Source organism: Bos javanicus, chromosome 22 (assembly GCF_032452875.1).
Source record: "Bos javanicus breed banteng chromosome 22, ARS-OSU_banteng_1.0, whole genome shotgun sequence".
Taxonomy (NCBI): Eukaryota; Metazoa; Chordata; class Mammalia; order Artiodactyla; family Bovidae; genus Bos; species Bos javanicus.
In genome coordinates, this window is record NC_083889.1 from 54,269,370 (window position 1) to 54,297,221 (window position 27,852).

At 49.1% G+C, this 27,852-nt stretch overlaps 1 protein-coding gene and 1 long non-coding RNA gene across 6 annotated transcripts in view; one reads left to right on the forward strand and one right to left on the reverse strand.

Annotated features, from left to right (window-relative positions):
- The window catches only part of LOC133235506 (uncharacterized), a 42,168-nt gene extending 29,323 nt beyond the window's left edge, over positions 1-12,845 (forward strand). For 4 of the 5 annotated variants that reach the window (XR_009732570.1, XR_009732569.1, XR_009732567.1 and 1 more), the window contains one exon: positions 10,138-12,419. This is a non-coding gene — a long non-coding RNA (uncharacterized LOC133235506). Of the gene's footprint in view, positions 1-10,137; positions 12,420-12,577 lie in introns of those variants that run through there. The other variant, XR_009732568.1, reaches the window with a different exon arrangement.
- On the reverse strand, positions 700-27,852 carry EXOSC7 (exosome component 7). Its single transcript, XM_061397063.1, has 8 exons — positions 27,745-27,852; positions 18,641-18,742; positions 18,250-18,344; positions 11,693-11,858; positions 8,663-8,733; positions 4,101-4,224; positions 2,917-3,072; positions 700-942 (listed from the first exon to the last, which is right to left on the reverse strand). The coding sequence occupies exons 1-8, from the start codon at positions 27,799-27,801 to the stop codon at positions 838-840; spliced, it is 876 nt and encodes a 291-aa protein (XP_061253047.1). The 5' UTR covers positions 27,802-27,852; the 3' UTR covers positions 700-837.

The window sequence follows — 27,852 nt, forward strand, 5'->3', positions numbered from 1 at the left end:
AGGTCCGTCTAGTCAAGGCTATGGTTTTTCCTGTGGTCATGTATGGATGTGAGAGTTGGACTGTGAAGAAGGCTGAGCGCCGAAGAATTGATGCTTTTAAACTGTGGTGTTGGAGAAGACTCTTGAGAGTCCCTTGGACTGCAAAGAGATCCAACCAGTCCATCCTAAAGGAGATCAGTCCTGAATATTCATTGGAAGGACTGATGTTGAAGCTGAAACTCCAATACTTTGGCCACCTGATGCGAAGAGCTGACTCATTGGAAACGACCCTGATGCTGGGAAAGATTGAGGGCAGGAGAAGGGCACGACAGAGGATGAGATGGTTGGATGGCATCACTGACTCAATGGACATGGGTTTGGATTAACTCTGGGAGTTGGTGATGGACAGGGAGGCCTGGTGTGCTGCAGTTCGTGGGGTCGAAAAGAGTCAGATACGACTGAGCGACTGAACTGATACTGATATCATAAGCATGTCCTTTGAACTATTTTTCTGCTAGGTCTTATTTTAGTGTGTGTGTTTGTTGTTCTGATCTCCTGCAGCAGGAGACAAGTCTCCCTGGGGAGGCCCGGGACCAGAGTCCTCCACTGGAGCAGGTCTCTGGACTTAGCTGTCATTCCCTAGATAAGGGTCATTTGTGGCAGAGCCACAAATGGCACCCTGGTGTACAGCTGAAGAAGTCAAGCCACACCACACACGAGACCAGAAAATAGACTTTAATTTTACATGTACAAATGTTGCTTTAAATTCACAGCAGTTAAGAAAACAATGTATACAAACTTCAGCTTCCAGGGAAAAGGAGAAGACGAACGTTCGGCAGTTGGAGGCTGCTGTGCACATCAGCCCAGGAATCCGACTTTCTGTCTCTTGGGCCCCAGGCTCTCCTCCTTGTGTAGAATACTCTGCAGGGAGGCATGCAGCACCTTGCCCACGCGCTTGCCAGTCTGTAGGATGGAGAAGGGCAGACAGAAGAGGGCATACGCCTGCCCATGAGGCACACGTACTCTGACCGAGAGAAGCATCCCTGCCAATTAGCCATTCCAAAGCTGCACACATTCCATCGGCCTTACAGGACTTTCATTCAATATAAAAACCCCAGGGAGTTCCTGGATGCTGAGAGTCTGCACTCCCAACGCAGGGGGCTCAAGTTTGATCCCTGGACAGGGAACTATAGATCCCACGTGCCACCATGAAAGATCCTGCATGCTGCAACTAAGACCAGGTGCTGCCAAAAAAAAAAGATAAATAAAAAAACCAACCCTCCAAACCCCAACACCACAGCAGTTAACATTCTGGGAAAGCCTCTATTCTGAGAAAGGGGAAAAAGGAAAAGCCAACCCCCAAGCAGCAAGCAGAAAGGAACAAAAGCTGCCTTGGTCCTTAGCTGCTGCCACCAGAAGCAGCAGAACAGTCAACCCAGTCAGAACTTGGTTACCGCCACTGCGTTGCAGAGAGAAGGCATGGGGAGACCACGGGGAATCCAGAATCTGTCTGATGAAGGAACAGATGGTGCTGGGAACCCTTTTTAACAAGCAGTGTCTAATTTGCCTGCCACCAAAGGAGATCTGCTCAGATAGGACCAAAGTCAATACCTGAATAGAGTCTTTGATGTTACTGCCATGCAGAGATGCTAAAAGCATAAATTGCTGGGATCAAGACATGTCAAGAGGTCAGACAACCCCACAGATTTCCTAATTAGCCCCCTACACAGGGGACAGAAGGGGGTCTTGACAAAAAAATCCCAACTATATAAAAATCTTTCTTTATGCAACTGTTTTTGGGTCACATGAATCATTTCAAGAATATTATGAACCGACTACAAGTTTCCCCTTCAAGCCTTCCACGTTCCCATACCAGCTTTAGTTCACTTGTGCTACTGCTTCCGTTCCCATCAATGTCAGGGAGAAAGACACCCAGGCCCCGGCCCCACCTCAGTCCTCCCAGTCATTGGTGGTCTCTCCCCAGGGCTGTGTGCCTTTTCCCCTGACCCCAGACTATAACAAGGGATGAGACCCCAGGTGTCACAAAAACTCATATGAAGAGAAGAGCTTAGTCTAAAGACTGGGAAGGGATAGAGTCTATGAAATCCGAAGTCAGGATTAAGGTCCAAAGTGACTTTGAAAAGATTTTTATCGCAACATTAAAAAAAGGAAAAAATGTCCAAGTAGGGGACACTGACCAGGGAAACTGATTATTCATATGAATGAAGGCAGGGAGAGAACAGGAAATAAGACAAACAGGTCACCAGGACATGCGAGATCTGGACCTGGCCTTGCAGGAGAGGTTACAGCGGCCGGGGGCGGCAGACACAACCAGCTGAGTGTAAGCTTTATCAGAAGTGAAGGGGACGGGAGTGCTGACCAGTCAGTTCAGGAGCAGCTGGAAAGCGCCCGAGTGCTGCTGCCAGGCCTGGGAAACCGAGGGGAGCAACCCACCCAGAGGCTGTGGGGGGCTTTCCCCCATCCCTCTTCATCTCCATTTACACGCTTCCAGGCCCACACGGAACAGGGAGACCACCATCCTGTACCCCCAGCTCCACCTCTGCCCACTCTCCTCAACAGGTAGGAAGCAGTCGGCCAGGATTTCAGTTCCCTTATCCAATCACTGAAGCGTGTGATTTGGGAGTTACAAGTGAGTTACATTATCGTTCCAACGTTCTTATTCAGAAACGTGGCACTGGGGTCAGAGAAGGAGAGGATAAGGAACTCTTATGGGCAGCTCGCTACCTCCTGGTCCCAAGCCCCCACCCACCACCACCTCAGCTAGCTCAGCGACATCTGCCTTATACCAGCTGCTCTCCAGTTCCCAAAAGTGGGGTGAAGAGGGGAAAATGGGGAGAATTTCCATGTGACCAAGGGGGCAGGAGGCAGCAAGCACTCCCAGCCAGGTCCCAGCGCCCACTTCAGAACCAAACTCACCTCCAGCATCTCGAAGATGCTCTCTGGATCCAGGCTGCCCTTTCCCACCTTCCTAATGCACGTCACGACTCCCTTGCTGGTCACGGACACCAGCAAACTGGCCAAGGAGCAGGCCTCCTCCTGAAGAGTAGCGTCTACCACGTGCCGATAGCCAATCTGCAAGACAAGGGCAGCAGTGCACACGCGTGGGCAACACACACCCCGGACCCCCACTTCTGAGGGCCTCGCAGGGGGAATACCCATACCACCCATTCAGGCCTTATGTTGGATTCTGTTCATAAGAGAAATATTTGAAGTACTGTTTGCTCGTGCTGTTGAAAGGCTGTGTACACAGTGTAACAGAAGCATGAAATGGAAATACAGGGTGGGGGGAGGGTGGTCAGAATTAAAATCCAGAGACCTTCCAAGTCAGGGGCTATCCAGGGGTCTCCAGCAGAGGTCCCCTGGACGTTTCACTGATGACAGAGATGAATGCAGAGGGCCCATGCTGATGGACGCACTCAAGAATGAGTCAAGGGCAGGTGGCCCTGGTCGTCCCAACACTTCACCACAGCCCAGGCTCATGTAGCGATCCTGGTGGAATTAAACCTGGCCTGTCAGTCTGATCTGCGTCCAGTGAATCCCGAGTGGAATTATGACAGTCTCAATCAGAACAAGCCTCTCTGCACAGTCCTGGGTGGTGCCAGTCACGCATGAGCATCAGCCAGCTGCTCCGCTCCACAGGCCATGGTGCTCCACGCTTGATGTATTAGACACCCAGGCCCTGCTCCAGCCCTTATTTCATAGATGTGCTCATTGGGGCCCACAGAGGAGGCAGTGTCTGCCTTTCAACCACCTTTTTACTATACAAGCAGCCCAGACACCAGAGTTGAAAGAATTAAAGGAACTAAGCATTCAAGGTACTTTGGTGAAATGCCTGGTAGACAGAAGGAGCTCTGCAAACTCTGGCTACTGCTACTATGAACCCACTCATGTGCTCCTGAGACCAGAGCCATATCGTCCCATTAAAAAGAGAAAGCTGTTTATGGTAGTGGTCTCTAATATAACGAAATTAGTGGGTTTAGGTTAAAGGTACTTCTGTGTGGGCTGTAAACCATAACTTCTCAACCTGCTGGGTAACCTTAACAGGCCAGGGTTGGAGAAGATTGACAAGGAAGAAAAAACCAGGAGATATAAGCTCTTACTTTGCACAGGGTGACGATGCAGGGGACATTCTCCACGCTTAGCTGGATGCAGTCGTAGGGGTCATCGGACAGTTCAATGTCCTTCGACCCTTCTTCGTCTTCCAGGACACGAACTCTTGGTATCCTAGAAGCAGAATTAAAATTCCCACTTACTGAAAGGAAGCATGGTAACTTCTTTTCCTTGAGTTGGAATCCCTGTGCCTCAGAAGATGAAGTCATGCTGTGCCTGAGTTCCCCCTCAGCCCTGCCGAAAGTGACACGGATGCAGTGAGGAAAGGAGGTCTTTTAAAAGTGATGCTGGGCAGAGGCAAGTGGGCTAGAGGGGGAGGGTATCAAAAGGCACAAACTGAATACTGCAAATGAAATAAGCTGCACGGATACATTGTACAGCACAGAGAATATAGTCATTATTTTACAGTAGCTAAAAATGGAGTATAATATATAAAAATACTGAATCACTATATTATAAACTTGAAACTAATAACACTACATATGAATTATACCTCAACAACAACAAAAAGTTTAAAAATGAAATTTAAAACAATACTTGGTCAACCAGATATCCAAAAATGAGCCCTTATCCCTACCTTCTCACCAAACACAAAAATCCATACTAAATGGACCACAGATGTAAAGGTAAAAGGTGAAACAATAAAGCTTTTAACTAAGAACACCTTCACGACCCTAGAGTAGACAAAGATTATTAAATAGGACACAGAGTACTCGTTGTAAAGGAAAAAAAAATAACGTTCAGTTATAACTGAATACACACACACACATAAATATCTTGGAGATACTGCAGGTCTGGTTTCAGACATCACAATAAAGCAAGTCACATGAACTTGTCAATTTCCCAGTGCACATACAGTCATGTTTATACTATGCTAAGTCACTTCAGTCGCGTCCAACTCTGTGCGACCCCATAGACGGCAGCCCACTAGGCTCCGCCGTCCTTGGGATTCTCCAGGCAAGAACACTGGAGTGGGTTGCCATTTCCTTCTCCAATGCATGAAAGTGAAAGTGAAGTTGCTCAGTCATGTCCAACTCTTAGCGACCCCATGGACTGCGGCCCACCAGGCTCCTCCGTCCATGGGATTCTCCAGGCAAGAGGACTGGAGTGGGGCGCCATGGCCTTCTCTGATGTTTATACTATAGTGGAGTCTATAAGCTTGGTATAAGCATTATACCAAGAAAAAGAAAAAAAAAAAGTGCACATACCTTAATTTTAAAAGACTCTTTTAAAAATAAAAGTTATTTTTAATTGGAGGATAACTGCTTTACAATATTGTGTTGGTTTCTGCCATGTATTAACATGAATCAGCCATAGGTATGCGTACGTTCCCTCCCTCTTGAACCTCCCTCCCATCTCCCACCCCATCCCACCCGCCTGGGTTGTCACAGAGCACCGGGTTTGAGCTCGCTGTGAAAAACACTGTTATTATAAAACACTAAACATCATGTGAACCTTCTTGCAATAGTAACATCAAAAATTACTGATCACAGGTCATTGTGACAAACATATACATAAGGAAAAGTCTGAATACTGCAGGAGACATGAAGTGAGAAAATGCCGTTGGGAATATGGCCCTGATAGACCTGCTCACTGCAGCACTGTCACAGACCTTCACTTTGCAGAAAACGCCGTATCCGCTAAGCACAATCAAGCGACGTGCAGTGAAATGAGGTGCGCCTCTGTGCGTGTGTATGATATAATATAGATTCAGATGATGAACTTCTGTTTGTCAAAAGGCATTATTTGGAAACTAAAAGATAATCCATAATGGAGAAAACAAATTATTTCTCTGTGTGAGTGTGTGTGTATAAACTGACACATTCATTACATAAAGACTTTCTACCGAACAGAAAAGACAGACGACCCAACAGAGAAATGGGCGAGACTTCAACAGGAACCTCAAAAAAGAGGCTATTCACATAGCCAATAGACACACAGAAAGTTGCTCAACTTCAAATACTCATCAGGAAAGTGCAAAATAAAACTACAATGTGATACCAAGACACACCTACCAGAATGGCTAATATTAAAAAGACCAATTAAAAAAAAACAAACAAACAAGGGCTAGCAAAGACGCAGAGCGGCTCAGACTCTATACAAACCTAGGAGTATCATTTGGTAAAAGCAATTTGGAAAACCGTTTCACAGTATTGCTAACACTACTTGCAGGAGCTGAAAACTGGGAAGTGCTCAGATGCTCGTCAGCAGAAGAATGGATACATCAAGTGTGGCATGTTCACTGGCAGTGGACAGCATACAGCAAAAAAGAGGACCATGACCACAAGTCACAACACAGATGTCTCAAAACATAATGCTCGGTGACCGAGGCGAGCATCAGTGAGAAAGCACTGCGGGATTCCGCGTGTACCAAGCACAAACCAACCTATTGTTTTAGGACTGTGGTTATCCTCGGGGGCTGTAGTGACTGCATGGGGGTACAGGGTGGGAGGGCTTCTGGGGGCTGGCGTTGATCTTGTTTCTTGAGCTGGGTGCCAGAAACATAGTGACGCCATAAAGCCGGTTCATTCCAGTGTGGGGTGGAGCCAGGAAGGAAGAGGTGGTCCATCCAGCTACTGTTACGGAAGCAGCGTCAGTGCTTCTCCCTGTGCGTCTGACAAAAGCCCCCTCTGATTCAGTCCTGCTGCCTGTCCCTACACACGCCAATGTCCAGAGCAGAGGGGTTTCAGCCAGAGAACGTCCCACTAGGGTCCTGCCCCAATGAGTCCTGCTATGGTCTGTCCTGCGTGAAGTCTCCGTGCCGGGGGCCCCCAGGGTGGAAGTACTAAGTAATATTAGGTGAACAGTTTGAATTCTGATATGGTAAAAAATAAGCACGCATACACACACACACACACACCCCTTCCCATCACACACATACTAAGCACACATACACACTCACATATACCCCTTCCCATCTCACACACACACACACCCCTTCCCATCACACACATACTGAGCACGCATACACACTCACACATACCCCTTTCCATCTCTCACACACACATACACACAACCCTTTCCATCACACAGATACACACACACACACCCCTTCCCATCACACACAAAGCACGCATACGCACTCACACATACCCCTTCCCATCTCTCACACACATACACACACACACCCCTTCCCATCACACACACACTAAGCACGCATACACACTCACACATACCCCCTCCCATCTCTCTCTCACACACACACATACCTCTTCCCACCACACACATACACACACACACCCCTTCCCAATCCTCTGGCCATAATGTGGTTCATCAGAAGGGCTACAGGATACTCTCGACAGAATGGCCGCCACCCTTCTAGAAGGCCCTGACTATACAAAGTCCTCTCCACACACCAGGGAGACCGAGTGCCTTGCAGAATCCCCACCCCTTGCTGCCTGCATGGCTGTTGTGCTCTGGGAATGGGACTTGACAGCTATGCCCATGACAGGTGTCCTCCCCTACCTGAGCAGCTGGGTTTACCATTCTGATGTACAGTTTGCCCAACACTTCCCCTACAGCCCAACAGCCTCATCTGGTTCTCCTCTCCCTTTCTGCCTTGGTGCCCATGGTAACCAGCTGGCAAGACAGGGAGTGATTTCTGAGGCTTGAGGTACAACAGATGGCAACTTCCTTTCTTCTCCAACAGAGCCCAAGGCCAGGCTGCTGCGGATAGCATCTGGGACGCGAGGCCTCACAGTGGCCACAAGGGCCAGGCCTGCCCTCGGCCAGTGTTAGCCAGGAGTCTAAAGGCCCAGCGAGGGGAAGGGGACTCTACAGCTTTCGTTCTTAACAGAGCTTCCATCCTGCAACATCTGACCTACATTTATTCAACTTTGTTTTTGTTTGTTGTATTTTAAACTGTGCAAGTGGTTTAAATTCCACCACAGGAAAACTCTAAAATAACTTTTTTAATCACCCATAATGTGGGCACTTGAAAATAACCATAGTGTCCATTTGGGGGTATTTATGTTTGTCGTTGTTGTTTTTCAGTTGCTAAGTCGTGTCTGACTCTTTGGGACCCCATGGATTGTAGCTCACCAGGCTCCTCTATCCATGGGATTTCTCAGGCAAGAATACTGGAGTGTGTTGCCATTTCCTTCTCCAGGAGCTCTTCCCAACCCAGGGATGGAACCCACGTCCCCCGAGTTGGCGGGTGGGTTCTTGACCACTGAGCCACCAGGGAAGCCCAGAGAGCAGAGTACAAAGCAGGCAAAACCCTGGCCCCTGTGGAGCTTTACCTAGTAACAGTATTTGGACAGTTGGCTGGGTCACTGGTTTCGACTCCATCTGCTGTTCTGTGGTTTTTGAAAATTTTTCTACATGGTACGTTTACTTATGAAAATAATAATCCAAAACATAAATACAGAAATATATCTAGTTTTAACTTAGGAAATCTGTTTTCTGAAGCTTAAAATTAAATACCCCATTGCTGATGGGGAAACCCCTGGTTATCCTCTCCGACGGGCTTCAGCCGTGATGCCTCCGCAGTCCACCACAAGTGTCCTCTCAGGGTCTCCACAGGCCACGGCGCTGTCTCCAGCAGGCTTACCTGGTGTTGAAGAGCGCAGCCTTCACAGCTACGGAGATGGCATCGAACAAATTCCCACCACATTCCAGCAGCTAAGGGAGACAGGGAGTGAGGCGGGGAGAAGCAGTGAGCATCATTTCTCACCTTAAGTATTACCCCAATGAAAGCATGCTGGTTCCTAAAAAATACGGACCAAGTGTTTATACAGAGCAGAAAGCCAGGCTGCTCGGCCCGCTCACTGCCCCGCACAGGCTCTTCACGCTAACTGCAGGTGCCGCCTTGCTGCCCCGGCTGTGGGACCACCGCTCAGAGGCCCCAGACCGTGTGGAGCAGCTAGCTCCTCAGGCAGTCGGGCCTACGCTGAGGGAAAACTGCTCCCCGGCGTTTTGCCCCAGGTGACTCTCAGAAGCACTCGGCAAGCATTCCTCTCATCTCTGCTCGCATATACCCAGCCTCCAGACAAGTGCAGAATGGCGGCCACTGACGCTGCCGCCGCCACCAGGGTCACGCTGACGACCGCAGTCACTACTGCACACAACGACCGATGTAAATCTGATGCTCAAACACCTCTCACTCTATGGTCTCTGTGAAGCACAGCACAGCTGAGGTCTTTCACACGTTTTCACCTGTGAGCAGAAGTGCTGACTGCACTCGAGTGTTCCCGTCCAGGGAGGGCTGGAGCCCATTATTAAGTGGAGGGCAACACACCCTTCTTCCTTATTCTCAAGAAGCCTTGGCCTGAGGTTATGGAATAAAGCCAATGGGAAGAGAGGAGAGGAAGTCACATGGAGAAAGAAAAGCCGTGTATTTCCGCGTGTGTTTATTTAGAGTCTGTCTCCTCTTCGTCTGAACTACTGACTCCTGAGGCTGGACGCTGTCAGCTCTGTTTATTCCTTTCTCTTCAGAGTCCAGCAGAAGGGCTGCTGGGAAGGAGGAGCCTGGTGATTATTTATGGAAGACAGGCAGGCTCAAAGCCCGGGCCTTCCAAACTCTGAGAATCAACAGTCACACCTGGCAGGTCTTGTGCACTGTGTCCATGCCCAGTACAGACTCTAATTCCCACCTTTGAGCTTTCTGGGCAAGCCTCCGGTAGACTCCAAGCATCTCTCCTACTGCCTCGTATAATTACTGCTTATCAGAATATGATCTCCCAGCCTGTATTACCAGCTGGCTTGATAACTGCAGCATGTTTGTCGAGCAGCCAGACTAGCTCCCCTGCACCCTGGTTCACGTACAGACTGCTGAATGGCTAGATGCTGGCGCTGGACAGTCTGCTTCAATTCCTGTCTTCGCTGGGTGACTGCTGACTTCTCCAGTCTGGACCTCACTACTCCAAGCTTCACAAAGGGTGAAAGCCCCTCTGTCTCCCAGAGGTATTCAACACATGAGTCTTTGTAAAGCCCTCCAAAGTGTGTCTGGCACGCAGGAGGCATCAGCTAAGTGTTTTAAAATAAATTCTAATTTGCTCTTTCATCTTCCCTTTGTTCTCCTCACAGACTGTTCAGTGCATCCATAGCTTCTCCGTCTTCATTGTTGACAACCCCTTTGGAGAAGAAATTCCGATGCAAAAGGTATGCGGGTGACCAGGACACAATGCACCCTGAGCTGCTCCTGTTCCCCGTGTACCCCTGCTCGGGGGAGAAGCCTACTGGTTCTAAGGTGAGACAGTGTCTCTTTGATGGTCACCAGTCTTGCAAGAGGCTGCACTGAGAGGATAGGCTTCCTGCCCGAATCAAAAGTGCACGAGGCCCCCTCGCTGGACCAGCCTAACGAGCCACAAGCGTGTGGGATGGCACCTCCCTGGGCAGCTGTGAAGCCTGCCTCTTGGCAGTGACTTCAGGCTGCCAGTTCCCACCCTCCTCAAAACCGGCACCTGTAAAACTACCTGCTTAGTAGGAATCAAACTCCAAATACAGCCTGGTTATTGGAGATGAGAAAAAGCAAATGAACTTGTAACCCCAAAGCATCAGCATTCAGAACAGACCTAAACCTGCTGGACAGTTAAGCACTGCTCTTTTGGCTAGCTCTACCCCATCTATGATCAAACTAATTTAAAAGTTTCCAGAAAGCCCTGCCCTGTTTCATGCAGGGCCAACAATTAGACAGCCAGGCTGTTCCCAGTAACGAAGCTCACTGTCAGTCCACAAGATCAGCGTTATCTTCATACTCATGAAAGGACTTGTTTGGTCCCTGGCTTCGCCCTCTGCCCTCAATATGAAGTGGAAGATGTCACTCATCTCAAGGTTCACAAGATTAAAGGGAAAGAGACCTAATAAGAGCCTGTATGTGAGCAAGAAACTGGCAAAATAAAGTATAGCTGTAAGAGAAATTACTGCCATGTGCCCAAAACCGGGCAGACAAGTAACTGGGAGGGAAGCACCAGGAAGGAAATGGAGGGCTAGACCGGAAAGGCTCCTGCAGGCACAGACTCTGGAGAAGGCAAGGGGGCAGGGCCCCGGGTCCTCATGGGAAACAAGGGGGTCAGAGTAGGTGGGCTACAGTGTTTTCAAGGGAGGATGAGGTGAGGTCACGAGTTGGCTCTGGCATTAAACACCCCTGGCTTTGGAGCCCAGGATCACTGATCACAAGCTGAGATCCCCTGGCAGAGTTCCTTGACTTCTCTGTGCCTCAGTGCCCTCACTTATAAATGGGGAAGGCTAGTGCCCACTGGCAGAACATCTGTAAGGGCTACACAAAAATGCAGGTGAATGCTCATCTTCCTTGTCGCAACTCTGCCGATCAACTCTGTCTGGCACCATCTAGAGAACATCTCTTGTTTCCTTCTTCCCCAACAACCTCTGCGGATAATTTTGGGTGCTACCATGGTACAGCTGTTGGCAGATTTACTGTCAGGTGGCATCATCCGTGCCCTACTGCACGTATGTTGTATGTAAGTTAGAAACCATTATGGGAGGCCAAAGTTTCCCCAAGTAGTCTCACCCTGGAAACTGAAAGTATCCAACTGAAGACGGAAAAGGCACAGGGAGGAAAGCAGGCCCACATGTCTCCCACAGACGTGGGGCATGGCCAGTGCAGTGACGTGAGACCTACCAGCACGTCCACGTAGAGAACCCAGCAGTGCTCCCGGGGACTAATGCACAGGGACTTGAGGTCGATGCTGCTCTTGTTGTTAAATATCCGGTACAGGGTGTTAGCAATCTCTGTCCCAAGGTCATCGCCTCCACGACCTTCAAATTCAGGGGTAGCACTGGCGGAACTACACAGAAGGGCGACAGGAAAGGGGTGAGTCTTGTCGAATGCATGGACAGAGGGGCAGGCTTTGTTCCAGGTTCCCTGGGGGACGCTGGAAGAACCAGCGCTGGGAGGAAAGCCACTGTGGGAAGGCTGCATCTGCCACTCTTCCAGCGTCCAGACACAGGCCGTGAACCAGGCCAGGATGGTGCCCTGGCTGTGTTGCTGTGTGTGGTGGGAGTGCCCACTGACTTCTCACAGAAGCCATCTTTATCCAGAGAGAAACAAGAACACTGGTGAAATGAACCACTTCCAGCAATAATGAACTCTCATATCTTGAATGTCTACTAGACTCTTCTTTGGCAGGCCAAGGAAGTAGGAGGCCGAGAGAATGAGTCTGGTCTACAGAGCGGTGACAGTATACACACCAACCCTAGATGATGACACTCTCAAGACAAAACCTCAGTGTAGGCACAGTAACTCTCCTGGGGTTATCTAGGACATGCATATATACACACATACCTGATTCATGTTGATGTTATTGTCAAGCAATTATCCGCCATTAAAACTATTTTTTAAAAAGAGACATGTATAATAGTATGTCAGAGTTCTGTCATAAACTTTAGATCATCACGGTACTGAAAAGCAGGAAACTAAGAACTGTTTGCTGACTGAAATCTCTCTTCACTTTGGTTATCGTGTTTACTTTGTTATTTTTCAAGAGAAATGCCTTTTCCTTCGTAGCTTCCTGAATTTTATGCCGAACTACCTCAACAAAGAAGGAGCAAGCATCAGCATGGGCACCCCCTGCCCCTGCCCCAAGCACTACTGTTTTAACAGGAAATTTTTGAGGGTTTGCCTTAACAAAAATAAACCCTTGGTACATTTGTGGGATATGTAAACACTCCAGTAATTATTTTATTGTAATGAACTTAAGGCCCAGAAAGATAAGAAATCAGTTGTTTCAGTAGGTCTCTACAAAACCACATGTGGAAGCTCTCTGGTCCCTGTCCATCTGTCCATCCGCTCGTCCTCCCAGAAGGTTCCCGGCCCTGGACTAGGCACTAGTGACCTAGAGACAGTGGGACAGGTGCAAACCCAAGTCAGCAGTTCCAGGGACACAGCAGGAAGTCACATGCAAACAGGCACACAGAAACGGTCAGGGAGGGTTGCAGGGGGTGTCAGTCAGCATTGCGGGTTGAAGGGAGTCTCGAACCTGAACATGAGACAAGCTGGTCTGACCACAGACGAGCAGGGGGATTCCAGCCCAAGCAAAACCTCTGTGAAGGCCGAAGGTTGTGCCCACCCCATCTGCATATGCTGAAGCAAACCTCGCCTCACAGGTTTCAGTGTCCCTTCTGTCTGGTCCATTCTAATACAGACGTAAGATGAATCCTAAAACAATCAGAGTGTAGCGTTGTCTAATAACATTGCTTCTCTCATCATATAGTCTTCCCTGACCACTACAAGCCAGGAGAACCCCCCAATTTAAAAATCCCCAAGAGAAACTTCATCACTGCCATAGCAACCTCACTGTTCCTTCGCAGCCTTGGCCGGACTCGGGCACCGAGCCATGAAAAGGAGTTCATCGATGGTAAAATAATCAAGTCACCAGAGACCAAGTTTGTTAGTTTGCAGAGCCAGCAAAAGACAACCTGTTTCTAATGTAAACCCTAAGCCATCAACATTAAGTCCTATCTTCTGTTTAAAAGCGCATCTGTACAGAGCTCTGGGTGGACAAATCCAGCAGAGGTCCTTATGCTTAAAATGTTTATCCTTCCCTCATTACAGTAGGCTGAGTCCTCCTGGGTGTGACTAATGATGGAATGGATTCATTAACTCTTCTACAGCCCAGAGGGACAGTTTAACAACTTCCCAAGCCAGTTGGCTAAATTAATCTACCAACAAAACCACACCCACTGTTTTTTTTTGACACTGGGCTGGTTTAAAGTGGAAAATTTTCCCATTTTAAATGATTTCTGCCCCCTACCCTTAAAAAAAAACACAAAAACAGGTTAACCCTTTATGCGTAGCTGGCAGCCAGAGAAAGGAGGATTTAGAAGCCCATGAGACCATGGAAAGCTCCCGGGATCTGCCCGAATGTGTCATTCAGCACACCTGGCTTGTAGCCTAGCATCAGTCAGGTGAGTGCTCTTGGGCCCGTCTTATGTCTCAAGGTACTGAATGGGTGCTCTGGTCTTAGGACTTACTACTAGACCACAAATGTTGGAGTCAATGAATGCAGACTAAGGGAGTCCTAAATAAAAAAGCTTCTCTATTAAGTACCAAGTTTAGAAAGAGAGCGAGAAAGAATGCAGGCTGGTAATCCTAGCCCCCTGTTCACAGACATCAGTGTATATCCTTCAGACGAGGAACATACACTTGGGGTTTTTTTTGCATAAGACAAGTTCTTTCTATAATTACAGTTACTGAAACCAATTCAGGTCCTTCATAAAGTATGACCCAGCCCCTTTTCCAGGGCTGCTGGGAAATCGCTTATGGAGCTGGATAAACAGAAAAATCCTAGGAAGGCTGCCGCTCCCAGTTCAGCGTCTTGACTCATCACCTCCACCCTGCTCCTCCTGCTTGGCATCTCTCTGCTCTGACTGCATTAGGCTGGGATCAAGGCCCTGTCTAGCTGGAGCAGGACTTGAGACACTAGGCCCATTGTTGTTCCCCTTGCAATGGATCTAGCCTGCAGAGCCATGAAGTCTTACAGCCAGGTGGGCCAGGGATGACTCCGGGCCTCACCCTCTAGTCCCTAGCCCCCAGGCAGGTCCCAGTTCCCCTGAGTCCTCTGGAGGCACACTGCTCATTTCCAGGCCTGCTGAAGCGCCCCAATAGAAGGGGATGGGAACAGTGGCACATTCTGAGTGTTTCATCTTAAGCCCTTGTTTGAAGTTCCTGGGAGAGTTACCTCATCAGCTCTGCAGACTTTCAGAGCCCAGCGAGCCTCAAATGAGGCCTTCAGGTTACCTCTCTGCTTTGCCCCCACCCTCGACCCTTCAGCTGAGAACGGTGACGCTTCAAGCAGCATGAAGTAGGTAAGGAAGAGAAATCGAGTGGCTCCACCCACCTATTCAGGGCTTGAAACCGATCCAGGTTCAGTGAATGAAGAAAACAATCCAGATTCAGTGAGTGAAGAAAACAAATGATCACACTTAAAGTAGTTGAGATCCCGGACAAGTGAAAAGCGTCAGACACACTGAAATGTCCACGAATGAAATGCGTTCTCCCCAACTGCCCCAGCTAAAACCTGAAGCCTCTCTGAGAACAAACAGAGTCCCTAAGCCCATCAACATGGTGGCCACGAGCCAGGAAGTGACCTGATGGATGGCCACTGGTGGTAACCACAGTGACACACCAAGCCCACCAAATACTTACCTTCTGGCCTTCAGATGGAAACCATCTTTTCCCAAAGTTTGAACCTTCTTATAACACAGCCTACTCTCAGGCTATAACTAACAAGCCAAAGACACATAGGCAGGAGCTAGAAGGTCCGAGTTCGCTCCCAGGTAAAGGTGCTGCCAGGTATTTCTGGAGCAGAGCTCAGGAACCCCCGCGTTTTCCTCCTCCACTGGTACAGGGATCAGGCCTGTGTCTCAGGTACCCTTCCCTAAGGGCACCACTTCTGAGACCCAGGGAAAATCACTGGGGTGGGGCAGGTGTCTACCCCAGGCTCTGTATTTGATTCCAAGCAGATGAAAAGAAGTAGAAGCAATCAGAAGAAAAGCAATTAGTTTTCCATGACCTCTCTACCACTGGAAATTGAAATAATTAAAAACATTAAGGTTGCTGGCAAGTAGTTAAGTCAAGCTGGGCTCAGGCAGGCAGGAGGGGTCCCACCACCACCCAATCACTTTCCTCCCACTGGGTAACAACTGTCTCAGCCTGTGGATGGGTGTGTGCCTTGAGCTCTCTGGCAGAAGCCCCACGCTTGGGGCCCTGGCGGGGTTGGGGGCAGCACCCTGAAGCCTGGGCACAGCCACAGGTGCCCAGAAGCCATTCCTGTTCACTGGGTCAAAGTGAAAGGGCTTTGTTTACACAACTGTGAGTTGCTCTTTGAAGATGCAAATAAGCTTCTGATAAAGGTGGCAGCCAGAGATGCTTGGTGACCTCCTGTTTGCAGGAAAATGGGCTTTTATGAATCTCACGGTGATTCCATCCTCTGGCTGATCACACAGAGTCTCTTAAAGACGCCGAAGGGTGCCACCTTGACAAACAGATTCAGGAGAACTTCCCTGGAAAGTGGGGCTTCTAGGCCTGCTGAGGTTCTATTGAGACTTACAGAGGAGGAGAAACACAGCAGCAGGCAGCCTCTCAGTCAGGAGAGAGGGGCTTACTTCTAGAACCCAGATCTGGGGAAGAGGCTGCTCAAAGGCTCCGCCTGCCTTAGAGCCACCCTCTCCAGCCAGGACTAGAAAGGGACACGGGCAGTGGGCCAACCTCAAGCCATGTTCAGACGCAGAGCCACACGGAAACGTGGCCCCTGCAGCAAGCATGAGTGCAGCACTCTCCCTGGCGTGGCCGCACTGACTGCCTTTGATCTGCCTGAGATGAATGAGGTAGGAGATAACGAAGAGGAAGAAAGGAGAGCAGATGACAGCCCCTAACACATGGTATCTGCTCTTCAGTGACTATTTACTGCACCGAATCAGGCAGATCAAGTCAGGAGAGGCATTTTTTTCTTCCTCCATGAGCAAAGGAAAGGATAAGCTGGAGGCCTGAACAAGGTCACCACCATGTACAGCAACTTAAAAGATGGGCTGGTCCCACTGGATGACCCGGAATGCTGAGAGCAGCTGGGCAGAACCGAGGGGAGATGGCGCCAGGGGACCAGGACTGGGGGCAGCAACACGCTGGGAGGAAAACTAACCAGAAAAATGAAGACACGTTCTGGAAACTCTACACGGGGCATCCCGCTAAGGCTGGCTTCTGCAGGCTGTATGAAATACAAGAGCAAAGGCTCAGAGCTGGATAGACCCGAGCTGGCAGAACTAGCTGTGTGAACCCAGGAAAGTCACTTACCCTCTCGGAACCCCTTGTGTCATCTCTTACTGGAGTTTTGTGAGGACCAACATCTGTTCGGAAATGAAGACTGCAAGTCTGCAGCTCACTGTGCAAGTGTAGGTCAGCATCTTTGCAGGAAAGGGCTGACATCACAGGCGCAAGGCTGCTACCTTTCGAAGGGCCTGCTTGCGAGGCTGGCCCTTGGCTTGCATCTGGGCACTCGGCTCTTAAGAGAGGACCCAGTCAGTGGTAAACTGTGCCGAGACTGTGTGGATAACGTATGGTGTATGCCAGACACCTGCTTTCCTTCTGGGAGTCTGCAACTTCAGTGTGTGTAAAGCAGACGGTGCCTGCGTCACCAGGCAAAATCTTGGGTGTTGAGTCTCTAATGGGTTTCCTTAGGCAAAATGATCACGCATGGGTTGCTGTGTTTCTGTAACAATCATAGCTCTGAGTACAACTACATGCTCCATGCTGAGTCCTCCGAGTCCATTCAGGAAATCTCCGACTGTGGGGGCGGTCTTGCCCCTCTACCAGTAAAGTATCAATGTTACATATCTGCATCTAGCATGAACCAATAGAGAGCCTCATCCATTTCAAGAAGGTTCACTGTCACCGCTGCTAGCTGGAAGAGGAAGTTACAGATAGATGAGACTGGGCCAGCAACCCGGTGAAAAGCCCCAAGCCTTCAAAGGGGAGGTGGAGAGAAAGAACACTTTGGAAAGCCCATGGAACGTGTAACGACTGGGTGCTCGCTCTATTTTCATTACCTAACTTCCTCATCGTCACCCCAGTATCACCATCTCCATTCTTTAGGTCACGAGATTTAGGCACAGAGGGGCTGGGTAACCAGCCCGAGGTCACCCAGCTGCCGGAGACGAAGGCAGTGACAAGGCTGGCCAGCTGGCTGCTGAGGGTGCAGTCTTTGCTCTTCCCTGAGCCCACGCAGCTTGCCCGGCTGCCACCCCCTCAGCCTGCGAGAAGCTTGGCTGGTCCTTGTCCCCGCTCTGCCAAGCGAGTCATTAAAAGTTTTCTGCAAAGCTAGAGCCGGAAGACCGCCGGGGCCTTATAGCACAAGTAAGTCTTGTCAGGTATACCTGATTATTTTTCAAAGCTCAGTGACACCCATCATTTCCTATGACTCTTGTAACTACCGTGTGCTGGACGGCCTGGCACCGGGAAAATGAGGGCCGGCTTGGCTGATCAGGACAAGGGCAGGCCCTAAGCTCAGGCCTCCTCCTGCATTTCCCGGGGCCTGGCACAGCAGAGAACTCGGCACATATCTGCTGGCCGGATAAAGGATGATTAAATACAAAATAAAAGTGGGCTCAGCAGGAAACCAGAGGTTCATTCTCTGAATCTTCTTTTAAATTGCTTTTCTTTAAAACCACGTGCAGAGTACTGACCAGTCAACAAAGAACTCCAAGTAACCTTCGTTTGGTTTCTCCAGCTTCGGTGTCCCCATTTCTGCCTTCACGCCCACCAATATGTCGGTGTGACCCTGTGGACACAAGCAAGAAGGGGTTTCATTTGGGGCGGACAGCATGCCACCCAACCACGCCCTCGTCTCCCAGACACACACCTCCAGGGAACTCTCTTAGGATCAGTGATGGAACTTGAAAAGGGGCCCTTTGAGAAGGAGAGGGGTCCTTCAGATCTACACAGACCCCCTCCCAGACTTGGCTGTGGGTCTTATGTTTCCCCTGGAACAAAATGCACCCTGAAAGCCCAGAGGGGCTGGCTCCCGAGAGCCGACCCATTCCTCAACATTGTACAAACCGTGGGCCCAGCACTCACCAGCTTGACCCTGGCAGACCCACTGGTGTTGGACACCACGTCGGTCTCCACTTCGACACATCGGTAGTCTTCACAGCCGCGGCCGTCCACACGGAGGTCTTCCTGGGTGCAACAACCAACATCCTAAGGCTGTGGGCCTAACCCTCCAAGAGGCTCCTCAACTGACTCACTCCTTTCCCCTCTAGAGAAATATGCGGTACAACAGCTCCTTTTAGGGATTCGTCTAGAAATCCTGTCCTGTGAGCTGATAACATTACTGTCTTACATATGAGGAAACGAAGACTCAGAGAATTTAAGCAACTTGTGTTCAAGGTCCCACAGCTAGGGAGAGCAAAGCTCGGCTTCCCATCTAGGTCTGAAGTGGAAAGTCCAAACTATATACCACCATCTAGAACAGGCACACACAAAATCCGAAGAGACATAATAAATAAGAGCTATTTCTTCCCAAATCTGCAATTCTGAAGCCACAAGAAACACAGATTGTCAGTTACAAGTTCACCTGTCTCAGCTTGTAGCCCTCCTACCCCCTAAACCCAACCAGATCTACTCTGTAAACGGCTGGAAACAATCAGCTGGTGTCTTCTAACACAGGCATTCTCTAGGACAGGGTCAGCAGCTAGGCCCCCAGGCTGCTCGTTCTGGAAGCTGTCCCATGGGAACCCAGCCATGCCTGTTCACGCAGGTATTCTGTGGCTGCTCGCACACAAGGACAGAGCTGAGGGGCTGGGACAGAGACTACATGACCGGCAGCCCCCACATCACTACCACTTAGCCTTTCACTGGAAGTCTGCCGACCCTGCTGCAGAGGACGGGTTTCAGGGTGGTCTACGTACTGCCTGGCTTTCTCCCCAGTTATTTACTCCCTCATTATTTACTTCTATCTGTATAACTCATAGATGACCATTTTATGTTGTGGTTTACTCCTAGCATTTATCTTGTTGCTCAACGAGTTCCCGATTTCATGGGCTGGTTCCTGCATTCTCTCAACATGCCTCAGATATCTTTGGAGCACTTCTTTACTTCTGATCACATGAGGAGTTACAGCCTCTGAGATTTTCCCTGCCCCAGCCCCGGGATCAGCCCATTTCCTAAGGAGCGTTGGTTCCTTTTATGGGAGAATGGTACTTAAAAACCAAGATCTGGGTGCTAAGTAGATTAATTGCTATTAGGGTATCATTGCTTCTAGATCTTCTCAGTAGAACAGAGCCAGAAAAAAACATGTGTGTACTAACCCACGCATACACACACATCTTTATTTATGTGGATTATCTATCCACATGTGGATTAAAGAGCCATGTGTTCATACTGAGAGTTGGTTCCAACCTTCTTCCTTGTCTTATCTGAAACTTCTCTCAGGGAGAAACCTGGCTCTCATTATCTACAGTGTATTTCTGTATTTGTTAAGTCTCTGAATACACAGTTTCAGAATTGTTACTGCCATACCCCTATGAGAAACACATTTACTAATAGTTATTTGTGTAGATTTCTTTTTGTCTTTAGCCTTAAATATTGTTACTGTTCAGCCGCTCAGTTGTGTCCGACTCTTTGCGACCCCATGGACTGCAGCACACCAGGCTTCCCTGTCCTTCAGCATCTCCCGGAGCTTGCTCAAACTCATGTCCATTGAGTCGGTGATGCCATCCAGCCATATCACCCTCTGTTGTTCCCTTCTCCTCCTGCCTTCTATCTTACATAACCCACTCAAAATACCTTTTCCAATTGTCCTCCCTGCGCCTTTGTTACTCATTTGCACCCCTTTCAGGTTCAATTAAAACTGCTGATGTTCCATTTTGAGTCCGCCACATCCTGGTTACTTTTAATTCCTATTTACCTTTGGGCCAGGTGGCCTATCACTAGGGCTCTAGGAGTCGCCACTGTCAGGAGAGGTGTGCTCAGACAAATGTCCCTCTCCCTCATCGCTAGTTCATGCTCCCCTCTTCCTACTTCCTCCCAGCCACTCCAGGCAGGGAACCAGTCTCTTTAGCTCCCGGTCCATGGTTCCTGTATTTCCTTGCACAAATGAACCTTTACATGAGTATGCCTGTGCAGGAAACCACTACACATCGGCTCATACAGACTGTCCTCATTCCTTGTAAACTTTTTTCTGGAAAGCTCTTTCTTTCAGAAAAAGAATCATCACCTCATTAGATTCTCAAAGAGGTTAATGCTCCTCAAAATGTTAAAAACAAGCACAAAAGAAACCAAAAACAAGCAAAAAAAAAAATCCAAAACAAAAAAGCAAACCACTGTTCTAAAGTATGTAACTATCAGAAACTTATCTTTAAACTGCCTGGCTAACTGCATATCTGACTTTTTTTATTTTGGGAAATTAAAATACAGAAAAGGAAAACACTGCCTGCTCTCGCCACACAGTACCAACTACTACCATCTGTCGTTTTTGTTTGAGCTCTTTCACTCTTTCAACTCCTATTAAAGGAGAGAAAATAAACAATCCTAAATCAGGCTGAAGTCCCTTTGCAGCCCTGCCACTCCCAGCCGTCCTCTCCTTGGAGGCAACCCCTTCCTGGAGTCTGAGGAGACAGGTTCTTAAAAAGCAACAGAATTTCATGTCTAGGAGAATGAGTCTCCTGACTCTGTAGAGAGATCTCTCTTCACTGGAGGATCCAAAACTATGTAACTTTATCTCTTTACAACCCCACCTACCCCCATCCACATGAAGATTTCCTAGGTCCATCTCTACTTGCTCCATCCCTAAGGTATGCGTGCGTGCTAAGTCTCTTCAGTCACGTCCGACTCTTTGCGACCCTATGGACCACAGCCCACGAGGCTCCTCTGTCCATGGAATTCTCCAGGCAAGAATACTGGAGCGGGTTGCCATGCCCTCCCCCAGGGGATCTTCCCGACCCAGGGACTGAACCAGCATCTCTTACCTCGCACGTCTCCTGCATTGCAGGCAGGTTCTTTACCACTAGTGCCACCCGGGAAGCCCGTCCCCAAGGCGTACCCTGATGCAAAGTAAAAATCTGGCTCAGAAACCTTTACATTGAGTCTTTGGTAGGTTATACCTACAGCACAAGGGTGAGCATCACTAGGAGCCTTAGTCATGGACTCCAGGCCGGGTCCTGCCACTGACTCGCTGCTTGACCTCAAAGGCGCTTCTCTAATTCTATGGATGTATACATGAAAAGAACCACCACTGCTTGCAAGAACTAAAATAGCAGCTACTGTTTAATATGCATTTACTATCTACCAGACTCCTCGGTGGCTCAGTGGTAAAGAATCTGCCGGCAATACAGGAGATATGCAGGAGACGTGAGTTTGATCCCTGGATTTGGAAGATCCCCTGGAGTAAGAAATGGCAACCCACTCCAGTATTCTTGCCTGGAAAATCCATGGACAGAGGAGCCTGGCAGGCTACAGTTCATGGGGTAGAAAATAATCGGACACAACTGAGAGACTAAACAACAAGAAAAAAACTACTATCTACCAGATAATGTGTTAGGAAATCCATACAGGTTAATATGTTGAATCCTCACAATAACCCTGTAACATAAGATTTTTCATTCCATTCTACAAATGAGGATCAGGTTGAGAGATGCTAAATGGCCCAAGGTCAGAGCCAGTCAATAGCTGGCTTGAATTCCACTTGAATTCCAAGCCAGAGCTCTTGACCCCGCTTCCACAGTCTCCTGTGTTCTAAAGGGTCTCCTCATTGTGCAGGTCAGGCAGCACAGGCCTCCTGTGAGGACGAGCTGCCTGGTGACCGCTTGGCCCTAGTGAGGATGCTAACGACTATGAAAGCAGCGGGCCCACAAGGCTACAGGGCTTCCAACTATGCTTTAAATCACCACCCGCTCTGGAAAGATCTAATCAGAACCCTTAGAAATGAGAAGGGATGTCAGAAAACTGGGCCACCAGGGCTTCTCTTTCCAGCCCTTAACCCACTCTCTGAGCCCTCTTCCCTCAGCTGGGAAGACTTGGGTGACACGTAAGAGATAAGCAAGCTACAAATTCCCCGTTCCAGGGATGCATATTTTTGTTGTTTTCCATCAAAAAAAGCACACAAAAGGAGAAAAACAAACAAAATCCATGAATCACTGCACACAGGACTTTTTCAAAATCTACTTTTTCACATAAAAGGCTCTAGGAATCTCCCAAACCTGGTGATCTGGCCTGGCTCAGAGCTTGACACCCTACCACAATTTTTTATCCACCTACAGTACTCAAACGAAGGAACCAATCCATGTGTGAACACTTAAAACACTGGCTGCCTTGAAGTGAAAGGTCTATTTAAAAAGTCAATGGGAAAAAAAAAATCAGTAGAAGTGCCTACAGGTGACTGACCACACCAGGGAGCAGAGCCTTGTCCTCAGGGGACAGGGGACTGAGCGCCTTTCCAGGTAAAGGCCTTATGAATGCCAGGGTGGGTCCTGGTGACTCAAGCTGTTCACTCCGTGACTGCAACAACCCCGCTGGTTGGGTGATATGTAATCACCTTCAACCTGTATTTAAAACTCTGCTGTTGCACACCAGCTTTGGGACCTTGAGCAGGTTAGTTCCTGCACATCTCTGAGTCTATCTCTTTATGCAGAAGAGGGAATAACCCCGAACCTGCAGAGTTAGAGGAGACTCTCCCACACAGGCAGCTCACAAGAGTCCCTGCTCAGGACTTCCTTCTGCTTCTGGCTACATGTATTAACTCACAGACTCCTTAAAAACAACCCAGAGAGAGGTTACCAATGAGGACACCGAGGTGCCAGGTTTAACTCCTGTTTGACACAGGACAGATGACCCAGCCCAGAGTTGCTATTCCTCACACCCAGGTAACCCAGTCCTACTCCCTAATAGCAGCTGGCAGTTGGCTCTTGCAATCCAACACACGAAGTGGTCCTCTGAGATGATGCTAACCCCTCACTACCTTGCAGAGATACCACTTTGCCGGCAAAGGTCCATCTAGTCACAGCTAAGGTTTTTCCAGGAGTCATGTATGGATGTGAGAGCTGAACCATAAAGGCTGAGCGCCAAAGAATTGATGCTTTCCAACTGTGCTGGAGGAGACTCTTGGAGGGTCCCTTCGAGTGCAAGGAGATCGAACCAGTTAACCCTGAAGGAAATCAACCCTGAATATTCATTTGAAAGACTGATGCTAAAGCTCCAGTACTTTGGCCACCTGATGTGAAGAGCTGACTCACTGGAAAAGCCCCTGATGCTGAGAAAGATTGAGGGCAGGAGGAGAAGGGGCTGACAGAGGATGAGATGGTTGGATGGCATCACTGACTCGATGAACATGAACTTGGGCAGACTCCAGGAGATGGTGAAGGACAGGGAAGCCTGGCGTGCTGCAGTCCACGGGGTCACAAAGAGTCGGATGTGACTGAGCGACTGAACCACAGAGCTCACTGGAGGAGAACGGAGACCAGATGGCCTCCCCTACTAGGAAGCCACCCCACTTTAGAAGGAGCCCGGCTCTGCAGGCCCAGGCCCAAGACCCAGCAAGCAAACCAGATGTTGTCCTCGTTCCACTCCCCAAGCCTGCTGGGTGGGCCCGCATTCCTTTAGGATGCGATGCTGTTTGCCTTGCAAAGCTGCAAAGTGTCTGACCCAAAGGCACGCAGGCCAGAGAGTGGCCAGCTCTCTGGGGCCTGAAACCGATTCTCTCCTTAGAATCTGATCTCTGATCTGGGAAGTACTTGGCAGGGAAAGAGAGTTAAAGAGGAGCTGACAGGTCATGATGTGGAGGGAGCTGGAGAGGCCTCACAGAAGTAAAGATGGGCGGGTGGCGTGTGCCAGGTGGAGGGCACCCTGACAGCAAGTGGCTGTGGAGAAGGGAGATACTTCAGCAGAGAGAAGTAGAGGTGTCCCAGAGACATCAAGGCAGGCAGAGTCACAAAGACACGTGATCCATGCTTGAGCCCCGGAGAGGCAGTGTCCAGGAGCTGCCTAGGGACTTTCTACACCCAACAATTTAACAACCTCTCAGTTCAGTTCAGTTATTCAGTTGTGTCCAACTCTTTGCAACCCGACTTAATCTTCCCAAATAAAAAGAGCTTAAATCTCAACAGCCACAGGCCGAACCCCTCATGGGGTCACTGTGAAGGCTGCAGATGTAGTACAGATGGTTCCGGACGAAGCCACGCTTCTGACAGGAAAATCTCCACTGGGAGCGGCGTCTCTTCAGGGCTGAGTGCACGCCAGGTGGCCCATGCTCCCTTTCCTTGTCACTCCACACGGTCCTGTTCTGTCCCCTGGACGGATGTGTTCTCATTTTACACAGGGGGAGCTAGCTGACTACACTCTTACTGTGAATGGTGGAGCCAGGAGGCGCCCTGCTCAGTCCACTCCAAGTCCTCATCCAAACAGAAGCTGGAGGCCACTGACCTTGTCAGGGGAACCACTGGCAGAAAGCACCTGCCCTGGCCAGACCATTAAGGTTCCTATAATAACCATTTGCAGGAGATATGTTATCTTACAACAGGACGTCCTGGTAAGGAATGCGGAACTAATAAGCTACTGCTAACTAGAAGAATTTGGGAAATTCTTCCCAAATTTGAGAGACGGGACGCCAGACCATATATACTACTAACCTCCCTGAATCCTCCTCACTAGAATCCACCTTGGCTGAGTGATGTGTGCACCACCAGGAAGGATACTGAGTCAGGACGACTGGCCAGAGGCAACCCAGAAACTAACTTCATCACCGTGAAACCTGAGGCTGCGGGCTGCACAGCAGAGCAGCTCTCCTGGGTTCCCTCACCCTGCTGCTCTCCACCTGGGCGCCCCTTCCCAATAAAGTCTCTTGCTTTGTCAGCACGTGTGTCTCCTTGGACAATTCATTTCCAAGTGTTAGACAACAGCCTACTCGCCGGCCCTGAAAGGGGTCCCCCTTTCTACAAGCTCCTCAGGCAGAGGGGCAAAGATTTCTACAGCAGACTCCAGGCAGGCTGGACCAGGCCAGTGGCTGGTCCAAGGTCCAATGTCTAGTGACTGCATCAAAATCTCCCAACATTTATGAAAATACTCATTCCCAGGCTCCAGCCCCAGCCCCAGCCCCAAGGATTCTGATCCAGAAGGTCCAGGTAAAGCCCAGGAAGCTGTATTTTGTGAGTAAAAGGCACTTCAAGGTTTCAGAATTACTGGGCTAAGACAGAGGTTAGCAATGTCTTTCCAGGGAGGAAGAAAGCACACATTTAGCCAGTTAAGCAACCCTGAAAAGAAGATTAAATGCTAATTCTGGAAATTCTGAAACCTGCCCCCCAATTCCTGAATATAAGAACCAGCTTGGGACTTCCCTTGTGGTCCAGTGGTTAAGACTCTGTGCTCCCAAAGCAGGGGGCCTGGGTTGGATCCCTGGTCAGGGAACTAAAATCCCACAGGTCTCAACTAAAGATCTCACATGCTGCAACAAAGACTGAAGATCCCTCAGCTGAGACCCAGCATAGCCACATAAATAAAATACTTAAAAAACAAAACCAGTTAGATACAAGTAAATAAAACAAAAGCTGTACAAAAAAATGCTAACTAGGGTTCTAAAGAAGCTTAAACCAACGTGGGAAAAATACTGCCTAAAAAGGTAATAGTAATATATGTCCATATACTATTTAAGGCCTAGAAAAATGGTGGGGGTTCAGAACTTGCCCTCCCTGCTCCTGTTTCGCCGACGTGCTTTCAGAGGACAGAGCAAAGAAACAGAAGTGGAAGCAGTGGGCATTCTCCCTGGCTTTCATCTCTGGGTGCCTATTTTTAAAAAGGGAAAATAGCACAAGACTTGAGTTGGGCTTTACAGTCAGATCTGGATTTATATCCCAGGTCCACTGTACAAAGAAAGGGTGGGGGTTCCGGAAAAAGGGAACCAGGCATGCATGGCTTTCTGGACACAAGGGAAGCCATTTTAGTCCTCAGCCTTTTTGTGATCTACGCCTGGCCACAGTGCTTGCCCTTGAACATGCTGCAGTAATTAATGATCTTGAGGGAACTACAGAATTCAGGAAAAAATGGAAAAGCAATGAAGAAACAACAGTTCTCAGATAAAACGGAGCCCTAGTTTTTCTTCAATGGATACACGTAACAGTCTGATACAAACCTTTGAGTTGTTCTACAAGAACTCAGCTGCCCACTCGGCTGGAGGATGGTAACTCCAGGATAAGACCCCAAAGTGGTCACAACCTGAAGATGATGTTGCCCTTTTCTTCCCCTTGATGAAGTGAAGCAAAGTGAAAGTCGCTTATTCATGTCTGACTCTTTATGACCCCATGGACTATACAGTCCATACAATTCTCCAGCTGAGCCACCAGGGAAGCAGTCCCCTTGGTGACTCCAATCAACTAAAGCTTGGACTCTGCTGACTTCTGCCCCAACTGTAGGCTACCTCCTCTGCTCAAGCCCCTTCATGAATATACCTGTGCCCTTAGCTTGTTTTCCAGTTTTGCTATTGGTAGACATTGCTTCTGAAAAGATTCCCAGAGTCCCCTTACTTGATGCAATTAATAAATTCCTCCTTCTCCCATTCTCTGGCTTGGTTGTGTTTTTCGGTGCAACATCCAAGAGACAACCCTGGAGAAGCAACGGCTACCCACTCCAGTATTCTGGCCTGGAGAATTCCATGGACTGTATAGTCCATGGGGTCGCAAAAAGTCGGACACAAATGAGCGACTTTCACGACCAAGAGTCAAACCCGTTTTCCAGCAATACCACCACACACTTACCTTACGACCTCAGACAACTGACTTAATCTCTCTGAACTTAGTTCTTTATATGTAAAGCAGACATAACACTCACCTTCAGGACTTAACAAAAATTCAATGAGATAAAAACTATGACAGAGTATGTACCTAACAAAAGTGAGACAGCTCAGCCGTCAAAGGCTGAGAGGGGATATAACAGAATCAGGGACTGCCCACCGCGTCCGGGCTTGGAACCTTGTGGACCCGGAAAGATCCAAGTACGCATACAGTCCTAAATGGATGCTCGCCGCCTGGTCCCAAAGACGCCGGCACTGGCGGCTTTAGAGCTGCACATGCCGGCCGCACAGCGGTCTAATCAAAGGTAAACCCAGCCTGCCGCAGTCTTTACGGGCGAGCCGAGGACCGGCATCGACCCGCAAGGCCAAGGGAACCCCGGAGGCCGGCGCCGGTACTGCCCGCTACCTGAACGCCATGTACAATGTACACCTTCTCCGCCTCGCTCAGCGCCACCGACGCCATGCTGCCGAGCCTCCCCCGCCGCTAGACGTCATCCGCCCGCGTCGCCCGCCG